The sequence below is a fragment of the Mycteria americana genome, chromosome 23, assembly GCF_035582795.1.
Source record: "Mycteria americana isolate JAX WOST 10 ecotype Jacksonville Zoo and Gardens chromosome 23, USCA_MyAme_1.0, whole genome shotgun sequence".
Taxonomy (NCBI): Eukaryota; Metazoa; Chordata; class Aves; order Ciconiiformes; family Ciconiidae; genus Mycteria; species Mycteria americana.
In genome coordinates, this window is record NC_134387.1 from 2,808,641 (window position 1) to 2,818,927 (window position 10,287).

Sequence of the window (10,287 nt, forward strand, 5' to 3'; positions counted from 1 at the left end):
GAGCTCCTGGGCCACGGGTGCGGGTCAGGGCCATTAGGGCTTATTAGTACCCTCAGGACCCTGATGAGGTGGGCAGAAAACAGCTCTGTGCATGGTGGTGGAGCCTAGACCTGGCTCCAGTGCTGGCCCTGTGCTGCCAACTCTGCCCCCGAGCGCATCTCTGGGCCAGAGACTGGGCACGGGACCCCCCCCCCTCCCTGAGAGCTGGCCTGAGGGGGCAGGTTGGGGGTACAGGACGTGCTGGTGGGGCGCAAGGCAAAACTTTTTAAGTAAAATAGCCACAAACAGGGACTTTCTTAACAAAGAAAGGATCTATTTCCATGAGTTGCAGTTCAGCTGAGGGGAGATCTGCACGGGAAGCACCAGCAACCCCCACATATCCACAGCTTCGAGACCAGTGGGGGAGACTTCCCCAGGGGACCAGTGGGGGTTGCAGCACCTGCTTCACCCCAGCCCCTCCAGCACGGCGAGGGTGGGCTCGAGCACACCCACGCCTGCCATCCCCAGGATCCATACCACGTCCTGCCCGGCTGCTCAGCCCCATGGCTCAGCATCCCCGGGGCAGCTGCCCCTCGCGTTGCCTTCGGGATCCTTCAGTCCCATCTCCCAGAAGAGCCGTGGGACCAGTCCCCAGGCAGCTGCCTGCTTCTCGCTCCCCAGTCATCTGTGGCGTAGTGTCAGGAGAGGAGGTGGAAGAAGCGGGTGATCCTGTTGCTGCTGTGGGCACCGTGCAGCCCTCTTCGCCGCTGCACCGGCAGCGAGTTCCCCAGTTCCTCCTCCAGCATCTGGAGGAGAGAAGCAGCGCTGCCACGTCCCGTGCCTGTGCCCCGTGTCGCAGGGGCTTGCAGCAGGGAGAGCAGCCCTCCATCGCATCCCGCGAGCTGAGCCAAGACGGGGAGGAGATGCCTTGGGCTGCAGGACCCTCACCTCCTTGCGGGCAGCCAGCCGCTGCTTCCACTCACTGAGCTCCATGGCGTGCTCCTGGTCCAGCCGCCCCAGCTGCCTCCTCTCCTGCTCTGCCACGAGGTGCATCTTCTCGCTCTGGGAGAGGGGAGGTGGAAATGGGAAGGAAGGTACTCGAGGAGAGGTTAGCAGGGCTGCGGGAAGCCCCCGGGGTGGGCAGTTTTGCAGTGGTCCCCAGTACCTGCATCTGCTCCAGCTCGGCCAGATTCTCAGCCTGCTGCTGCTGCAGCTGCTGCAGTTGCTGCGCCTGCTGCTCCTGCTGCTGCTGCGCCTCTGCTCGCTGCCGCCTCTCCTCCTGCTGCACGAACTGCGGTGGGGGACAGCCCGCATCACCCTCCCTTTCCCCAAAAACCATCGCTTACAGCTTTTCGGGGACTTTCCCCATACTTTGTGCTGGGGAACCTCATTGGCCCCAGACAGGTCCTTGTACCTGCTTGGCCTGCTCCCTCTGCTTGGCCCCGTTAGCCTCCTGGATCTTCAGGTTGTCCTTGAAGAGGGCCAGGCGGATTTTGGCGTCACAGCGCTGGCTTTTCAGCAGCTGAGCCCGCTCCTGTGCTTGCTGGCTCTTCAGATCCTCCAGCAAGAGCTGGTGGAAGCGGTTCATCCTCTCTGTTTCCTAGGAAAGGCGCAGGAGGGTGAGCCAGGAGAGGGGTCGTGAGCCCGCAGGGCTGGGGAAGCATCGCCGCCAGTTCCCACCTCACCTTCTCGTGGCGCTTGCGGAGCTGCTGCCTCTGCAGCGCGTGCTGCTCCTTCACCTGCTGCCTGAAGAGCTGGTACTTCTCCTGCAGGTGCCCTTGCTCCATGCTCCACACCACCGACTCGCGGGCTGCCGGGCAAGACCGCAGCACTATGACCACCTCCAAAAACCCCCAGCCAGATCCCCTGCTCCCCTCGCCAAGAACCCTCCATCCTCCTTCTCCTCCTCCCAGCCCGGCCCACCTCTCCTGAGGCTATGGATCTTGCTGATGCACTCCCAGTCGATGGATGTCATCTTCTTCTTGTGCTCCTGGACGACCCTCTGCAGGGCTGCGTTGAGTTCCTCCTGCTGCTGCTGCAGGAACCGCTGCTCCTGTGGCGAGCAACGGAGGGGCTTCATCCCAGCACCCAGGGAGGTGGTCCCCAGGCTCCTGGTGGCGTGGCCGGGGGACCCAGCACTGCCCCGGCCCCTCACCTCTCTCCCGTCGCCCTTCAGCTCTTGCATCCTCCTCTCGCAGTCCTTCTCCTGGAGGGACTTGAGGCGCTTGGCCTCGTCTTGCAGCCTCACTGTGTACTCAAGCTCCTGGCGCTCCTTCAGCTGCTGGTAGCGCCGCTCCAAGCTCTCCACCTCCCGGTCGTAAAACCCCTTCTTGCTCTGCCATGTAGATATAGTTAATGGGGCTGCAGGGACCAGAAGAAGCGGCCACCAAAGCAACCAAACCCCCTTCCAGATCCTGGCATCTCCTGCAGTGGGACCCCACCACCCCCTTGCACGTGTCCGTCTCTGACTATATCATGGCACCAAGGGACGATGGTCTGGTTACCGTCATCTCCTGCTCGATGTGACGAAACATCTGCTCCCGCTGCTGGTGAAACTTCTGCTCCAGCTGGCTCTGAGCTCGCTGCTCTTCCTTCTGCAGCACTCGCAGCTCGCGGAGCTCCTGGCGCCTAAAGGTTTGGGGAATCGGGGTGAGAGGGGGCTGAAGGTGTCCCTGGAGGCACTCTCTCTCCCAGGATGGCTGACTTGTAGGTGGCTAAAGGAAGGGAGAAACTCAGCCCTGGTGCAACATCATGGAGAAGACTTTCTCCAGCAAGAAGGAAGACGGGACACCGGTTGGGTCCGTGGTGGCCACGCTGCCGAGCTCAGCTGATGTCGCTGCCCTTCCATCTCCCCCTTCATCCTTTCCTACTCTCCTTGGGTGATGTGAGAGCTTATGATAGAAGATCTTTCCCTCTTCTTTCCTTAAGCTGGCTGCTGGACACACCAGATATGGGGCTGGGCAATGTTTTGCCTCCTCACTGTCCCTCCTGCACAGCCCTGAGGATGCAGGGAAGGGCTTGCTCATGCTGTCCTGCTGGAGCAGACCCCAGCCAGGGAGGCAGATGGGTTTTCCAAGCCTGGAGGTGAAGCACCCATAGATCCATCCTCCCTCCCACACCCTCTCCCCTTTGTCTCTGGTCCTCCTTGCCCAGAAACAGATGGGAGATGCCTGGTGGCCCCTCCGCTGCCAGCATCACTCACCGAGCTGAGCGCACCATCTCATCCTTTGCCCCAGCCTTGCCGACGGTCCCGGCGGTCGTCACGCTCACTTCCTCCCCATCCACCACAAACCTCCGGGTTTTCTTGACCGTCCTTTGGAGCGAGGCAGGTTCCTGCGACCGGGAGCAATGGTTTGAGTTCAGATGACCCAAAAACTATGTAAACCCAACACGGGAGCCCATGCAAAGAGAGGCAGCTTCATGTGGCCATGTTACCTGCAAGCTTCTCACCTGCTGGGCTTCCCTAGCAGAGGGGAAGGGCTGCACTGCTGCAGAGAAGGCACTTGGACCTTGTGCAGGGTTTTCCACAGGGGATTGCTCCTCTCTTTGCTTTGACGTGATGGATGGACCTGGTGTGTTCCCTGCTTCCCACGCTGCCCGCGCCTGGGAAGAGGTGCGGACAAGGGCAGCGTCAAATCTCACAGTCTTTGTGGCCTCTGGATGTCCACCAAGGGCCTCCTGGGTCTCTGGCACTGCTCCGTGACCCTCCAAGCCACCCATCTCCTCTCCAGGTCCATCCCTTGATGGCCCTTCAGGAGCTGGAGCAACCTGCACTCTGTCTTCTCCAAGCTCTCCATCATTTCCATCTTGTCCTTTCCAGCCATTCCCATGAGCAGCTCCTGGCTGGTTGTCTCTGGGGCTGTTTTCCGCTTTCTCTTCTGTTTCTTCTTCAACAGGCCCTGGGATCTCCACGGGGGACAAATCCTCTGCTGAATTTTGGGCCTCCTCACTTGCAGGTCCCTCTCCTGCACATGCTGCAGAGGCTGCCTCCGGTTCCTGTCCTGCCAGCATCACTTCCCCCAGGCTGGCTGCATCTCCTGCTGGTTTACGATCTCCAATCAAACACCCTCTTACAACATCCTCTTCCAATTTCACTTCTTCTGGCACCAGGGCTTCCTCAGGAGAAGTTTCCACCCCAGTTTCAGTGTTGTCTCTGGTTTCCTCCTCATTCCTCCCCACCTCCCGCTCAACCAGGTCCAGGGGGTCAGTGATGGGCTCGCACACAACTGAGTTTCTCTCCCCGTTGTTCCTCTCTCCAGCCTCTCTCAGACCGGCTGGAGGCTCCTGCCACCCCTTGAGAACATCTGACCCCACCGCTACCTCCTCTGTCACACTGGGCATCAGCGATTCTTCACCCAGCGGCACCCTCTCCTCCACCAGCTCAGTCTCCGCAGGCTTTCCAGCACCCTCAGATCCCATGGGTGCCCTCCCTGCTCCATCACCATCCTTCCCAAGGCCATCTTCAGCCCCAGTGGAGCCAACCTCAACCTTCAGGTCTAGCAACGACCGAGTAACCCGATGCTGACGCTCTGCCAGCGACTTGAAGCTCTGGGTTTTGGTCCCTCTGGTCCACAGGTCCAGGGCTGCCACCAGCTGCCCCACGGCTGAGCCTCTGCACCAGTCCCCGTCCGTGGGTGCAGGCAGGGCCAGCGAGTTACAAGTAGGGTCTCTGCTTGACTCCTTTTTTGTATCACTTTTGGGGGTCAAAACAGGGCTCGGTTGGGCTGCAAGCTGTCCCTCCATGGGCATTTCGGCCACCAATGATGCATCAGCACGTTGGCTTTCCTCCTGGGGCTCTGCCTTGGGTCCAACCTGCTCTGCCTTCAGCTCTTGCAGCTCGGCAAGGTCCGCTGCCTGCTGCGGCCCCGAGGGCAGTTCGGCCGCGTTGCAGGGGGTCCCCAGAGGGCTGGTCTCCTCCTCTCGACACCCTTGAACTTCCCCTCCTGCCTCTGCTGGGCCTGATGTCCCTTGAGGAACATCCAGTGCCGTAATCTCCAACCCCCTCGGCTCTGCCCTGTGCTGCTCCTTAGCTGTTTCTTGGGATTTCATCCCTCCAAAAAACGACCTGCGCCGCATCAGCTGCAGAAACTCAGACGGCCTCTTCGCAGGGAGCCTCATGGAGCCCGCGGGCTCGGACCTCCTCCTCATTTGCTTCAAAAAGTCGGACCTTCTCTTGGTCCTGGGCTCTGCCACTGCCTGGACATCAGATGGGATGCCCAGCTCCTCGCCGACTCCCCCTGCTGCGTCCGGGGGCTGATGCTCCAGGGGACCCCCCGGCGTCGGGGGGCAGGAGGACTCTCTGTGCTCCTGCCCAGGCTGTGGGGTGGACAACGGGGGAGAGGTGAGGCCTGGCGAGCTCGTGGAAAGGATCGCAGGGATCTCGCACCCCAGCCGGCTGCTACTCACGCACCAAGAGGACCGGACCTTCCTCCTCATCCTCTTCCTCCAGCACATCAGCCCGGGCTTCGGCCACCAGCTCCCGGAGCGGCCGCTTGTCGGAGATGCCCGCCACAAAGGGGTGCTGGGTGGGAGCGAGGGAGGTGAGCAGGGCCAGCACTGGGGATGGGTCCCACCACCCCGGGCAGGTGGCAATGGGTGCTACCTACCTGCAGGAGCTGGCTGGCTGACCACCGCGCCTCGGGGCTCTTCTCCAAGGATTTCCTCAGGAAGTCCTTGAAGTCTTCAGACCTATGGGATGGTCCCTGTGAGCACAGGGCCAGAAGCTCCCTGTCACCCCCACTGTGGACCCCACAGAGCTTGGGGTGACACTAGGGACACTCAGGCTCTGCTAGCACCTTGGCAGGAGGTCCCCACCCTGGTGCTGCCCACTGGTGTCACATTCTGAAGGCAAAGGGATGGGAAACCAGCACCTGTGGAGCTGGGCTTGGAGGAATCACAACCAGCATTGCTTATGGTCCAAGAGCCCACCCCAGCTGCCCAGACACGGCTTCGAGCAGGAGCTGCCCCATGGGACAACTTCTCCCACCGTCACCGGCGTTGGGGTGACATCTCCGCACAAGGACTCACCACCTCTTGGGGTGACGCAGTGTGGGTGGCTGGGACTTGGCGATCTTCAGCAGCACCCGGAGGGGGTTCAGCTCGTGGTAGGGGGGCTCCATCTCCGCCATCTCAATCAGCGTGATGCCCAGTGACCAGATGTCGGCCTTGTAGCCGTAGGGGCTCTCCTTGGACGTCTCACACTGCACCACCTCCGGGGCCATCCTGCGCGTGGCAAAGAGGGGAAGAGGTCCAGCCTGCCCTGGGCCGGGGGCTAGTATCTCCCCCTGAAACCACACCCAGGTGCCATCCCCTCCAGAGACAACCCTACAGGCAGAAGAGGCGAGTTTCAACTCCAACTCCTCCAACGCTACCCCAGGAGGGCTTGCACCCACCAGCACCCCACGTGTCCTCTCCATACACAGTCTCATGCTACTGAGAAGCCCACAATGGAGCCCATGTTGGCTGGAGGAGGAAAGATCTGGTTTCTTGAGATGCTCCTGGTGTCGAGGAGCCGGTTGCGAGCATCCGCAGGAGAAGCGGGATACCCGCCTGCCCGCACTCCCAAATCCCACCATCCCCGGGGATTTCTGCCCTGCACCTACCAGTACGGGGTGCCGATGAAGGACACCCGGCGCTGGACGGTGCTGGAGTTTTTGGCCGAGACACCAAAATCGGCTGCAGAGCAGAAAGCAGCTGTTAGAGAAGATCCCTGGGGCAAAGCATCCCTGGGACTTCACTCCCGGCCTCCCTCTGCCCCACGGGGCCCCGATTCCCCTGGGACTCACCCAGCTTGACGTCCCCATCGAGGGTGAGCAGGACGTTGCCAGCCTTCACGTCCCTGTGGATGATCTTGCAGCCATGCAGGTACTGCAGCGCCAGCAGCAGCTGCTTGCAAGCCGCTCGGATCTGCTCCTCTGTCAACCCTTTCTCCAGCTCTGCCGTTAGCGCAAACGAACCCCGCCGCTAACAATGCCTCCTGCCCAGCACCCCCCCGCAAAGCTGGGGGGTACCCGGAGGAAGATGCACCCCAACCCATCCTCCCTCCTGGACATGCCGCGCAAGCCCAGGACTCCCTTCCACGCCGTGAAATTTGGCAATCCCACCCCAAACCCTCCGACAGCCGTGCGCCAGCTGGAAAAACACATTTATTTACCCAAGATCGCTGCATCCACGGCCCCTCCGGGGCAAAACTCCACCAGGATCTGCAGGGAGAGGGCATGGTCGAGGTTTCCTACCCCGGTCTGCAAACACGTCCCCTCCAGACCGCGTCCCCCAGCCCCGAGGTGCCGGTGGGACCCTGGTTCATGCCTGGGGCGGGGGGGACCAGCACCCTCCGCAGCTCACCCAGAGCCGCCCGTCCCAGTAGAGCGCATCCAGCAGCTTGGTGATGTTCGGGTGGTCGCAGCAAGCCAAGATCTCGATCTCCACCACGTAGTCCTCCAGCTCCTCCTCGCTCGGGGTGTCGATCACCTTGGCGGCCGCCAACGCCCCCGTCACCTTGTTCTGCGCCTGGAGGAGAGGTTTTGCGGGGGCTCGTGGGGTACGAACGGAGCGGCCCCGCAATTTTCAGCGAGGGGGAAGCTTGGACCCGTTGCATCTCTCCCCAGGCGCTCGGTGACGCCGAGCCAAACGCTGAGGACAGACGTGGGGACATCACTGTCACCAGAGCCAGGAAGGAGAGGGATGCACGGCCGCCCCGTGCATGGGGCGGATGTGCAGGTGGCCCCGGCGTGGCCATGCCACACCGTGCGTGGGTCCCGGAGCATCCCGCCGTATCCCAAAACCCTCCGGCAAGCTACATCCTCCCACGGATGCAACAGAGTTCCCATGGGCACAGCCACAGCGAGCATTGGCACAGGGGGCTCAGCAAACCCCCCCCAAGGACCTTTTGGTGGTTCCACAGTGAAACCCCATCCTGCGAGCGATGCCGAGGCATTCAGCTGCCCCAAAAATGCCGGACAGAGAAGAGGGGATGGGTTTGGCCAGGGCAAGCCCAGCCGGGACCAGGACCATCACTGCCGCATGCCACCGGCCCCGGAAGGCGGCTGCTGCCGTGGGTCTGACAAGCGGCAAATTCGGGTTTCCTGTCGTGCTCAGGCTCTGCACCGTGGTTTCAGAGAAAAACATCCCCGTCGCAACCCCCTCGCTCCAACCAAGGAGGTAAACACCTGCTGGCAAACGGGCCGGCTCCAGGAGCCGGTGCCGAAGGCTGGGGACGGCCTGAGCCAGCACCAGGCGAGGACTCTGCCATCCTCTGCTAGAAATTTGGGGCCGTTTAGAGGCTTTTTAGCTTCTCGCACACCGGAAGCTGCACGATGCGAGGCAGCACCCAAAAAAAAAAAAAGCATTTGCAAAGCCCTCGGGCACCAGCGGCGTTTTGGGGTGCTCTCCTACCTTAAAGACCTTGCCGAAGGCGCCGTCACCCAGCTCGCCCAGCACCAGCCAGGCCTCCTCGGGGTCGACGTCCCGCTTGACGTGCTCGTACCGCCTCGGCGGCCTCTTCTTTTCCAAAAAGCCAAAAAGCCGCCGGAGAAAAGCCATGGGGCCACCTCCATGCAGAGAAAACGGGGCGGCTGGGCTCGAGCTCCTCTACCAACGACCTTCGCAGCCCTCGCTCTTCCTCCCCCGCGGGCAGGAAGGGGCTGAGCGCTGCCTCGGCCGCGCAGGATGTGCCGCGAGATGGAGGTGCCGAAAAGGAGATGCTTCGCTCCACACCTGCTGCGTCCCACCCTCGGGTATTTTCAGGATGGGAGAAGGGGGTCGTGCTCACCCAAAGGCGCTGCCTGCACCCCTTGCACCCTCACCAGAGCCAAAGGTGCTGCCTGCACCCCTGCCGAAACCACAGGCAGGGGTATATAGGGGTCCGTGGGCATCCCGCTGCAGATATACGGTCCTTTATGGTCACAGGTACTCGTATAGGTGCGCAGCCCCGTGAATTGATGCATCCCCACGCATGCACAGCCCTGGCTGGGGTCAGCAGCAACAGGCTCCGTGGCTGGGCTGAGCTTAAATAGGTCCCATGGGTGTTGGGACACCCCAGGTGACCTCTTAAGCCTTATTAGTGCCCCACTAATTAACTCTCCCTGGAAAGACCCTCGTAGTCGGGCTGCGTTCAGCCCTGCCACCGCTTTGGCAGAGGGGTAAGATGTTGGTACTGCGGCTGGCACCTCCTTTTATAGCCCCCAGTCCCCTCTCGACGGGGGGCACCCAAAGCCCCCCCAGCACCCAGGGTGCTGCAGCAGCACCCAAAAGCATCCGGCTCTGGCTGCTCCCCTAAATCAGGGTGGGTTTTACCTCCTAAATAATAAACCCCCCGAGCTGGTGTGGGCGCAGCATCTCCCCGGTGCTGGGGGGGGGCTCAGCTCACGTGTGCTCCCCGAGGAGGTTGTTTTCCCGGTGATTACATCGGTTAATCATGGGGTAATTAAATCCAGGGAGTTATTTTATGGCTTTATATTCGTAATTTATAGCGTCAGGCTTCAGAATAGAGCTGCATTTCTATACCAGCACCCGATGGGATTAACCCTCGGGAGGAGGGTGCTGGCGATTCCCCAAGCCCCCCCAAGCCCCCGTGAGATAACGAACCCTCTCGCCGGACTTTGTGCCCCAAAGGGATGCGGGTGCCGCCGGCGCTGCCAATCCGGCGCCGTCCCCAGCGGCCAGGCTTTCATTTTTCAGCTCTTTTTTTCCTTCTCCTTCTCCTTCTTCTTCTCCTTTTCCTCCATCTCCTTCTCCTTTTCCTTCTTCTCTTTCTCCATTTCCTTCTCCACTTCCTTTTCCTTCTTCTTTTCCCTTTCAGGCAGCGGCCGGCGCTGGGCTTTGCACGCTGGCTGAGCCCCAACGCCTTTCAGTCCATCGATGGCCGCTATCACCCCAGCGACGTCTTTCAACCTCAATAATTCCCCTTTTCCTCCAGCATCTCTTCCACGGGATTAAAAAATCAACCCTTCCTCGGGGAGAAGCTTCTCCTTGCGCTCCTGTTGGAGCGGAGCCCCTCGGGGCCGGATCCCACCCCAGGGGTGCTCAGCTCCCCCCAGGAGCCTGAAATTCAATATATTCCCAGCCAGGTGAGCAGAGCCATCGGCGAGTCCCGGCAGGCTGGACCACGCACACAGCCACTGTCGTGCAAGGGGAAACTGAGGCAGGGGACCCCGCCTGTCCCCCCTCTCCCCCCCCAGCTTCAGACCCCCCCCCCCCCGGTTCTGCTCGAATAGAAACCGGAGCCGGGAATAGAAACCCAAGTGGGGGTTTTTTGTTGTTGTTTTTTTTTGCCCTTTTTCATTAAATCGCGTTATTATTAAGTAGGAG

The 10,287-nt window shown here is 61.2% G+C and overlaps 1 protein-coding gene across 3 annotated transcripts; it reads right to left on the reverse strand.

Annotated features, from left to right (window-relative positions):
- Nucleotides 1–317: 317 nt before the first annotated feature.
- On the reverse strand, nt 318–10,084 carry LOC142420118 (STE20-like serine/threonine-protein kinase). Of its 3 annotated transcripts, XM_075523651.1 has the most exons (19): nt 8,784–10,084; nt 8,374–8,744; nt 7,324–7,488; nt 7,133–7,181; nt 6,765–6,914; nt 6,582–6,654; nt 6,007–6,201; nt 5,586–5,667; nt 5,390–5,500; nt 3,430–5,295; nt 3,182–3,312; nt 2,484–2,607; nt 2,135–2,314; nt 1,903–2,032; nt 1,665–1,789; nt 1,394–1,579; nt 1,145–1,270; nt 928–1,041; nt 318–785 (listed from the first exon to the last, which is right to left on the reverse strand). In XM_075523651.1, exons 2-19 carry the CDS (start codon nt 8,518–8,520, stop codon nt 678–680), a joined length of 4,062 nt encoding a protein of 1,353 aa, XP_075379766.1. In that variant the 5' UTR covers nt 8,521–8,744; nt 8,784–10,084; the 3' UTR covers nt 318–677. The 3 variants fall into 3 exon arrangements, with proteins under 3 accessions (XP_075379766.1, XP_075379764.1, XP_075379765.1); XM_075523649.1 differs by having other exon boundaries at nt 1,903–2,314; XM_075523650.1 differs by having other exon boundaries at nt 1,145–1,255; nt 1,382–1,579; nt 1,903–2,314.
- Between the last annotated feature and the right edge of the window lie 203 nt (nt 10,085–10,287).

Excerpts from the sequence above, each read along its gene's own strand:
- LOC142420118 (XM_075523649.1), bottom strand. The coding sequence starts at position 8,520 with ATGGCTTTTCTCCGGCGGCTTTTTGGCTTTTTGGAAAAGAAGAGGCCG. Across the intron at positions 5,668-6,006 it reads CTGCGTCACCCCAAGAGGTG|GTCTGAAGACTTCAAGGACT; the intron begins GTGAGTCCTTGT and ends ACCATCCCATAG. Across the intron at positions 786-927 it reads GGCTGGCTGCCCGCAAGGAG|ATGCTGGAGGAGGAACTGGG; the intron begins GTGAGGGTCCTG and ends TCTCTCCTCCAG.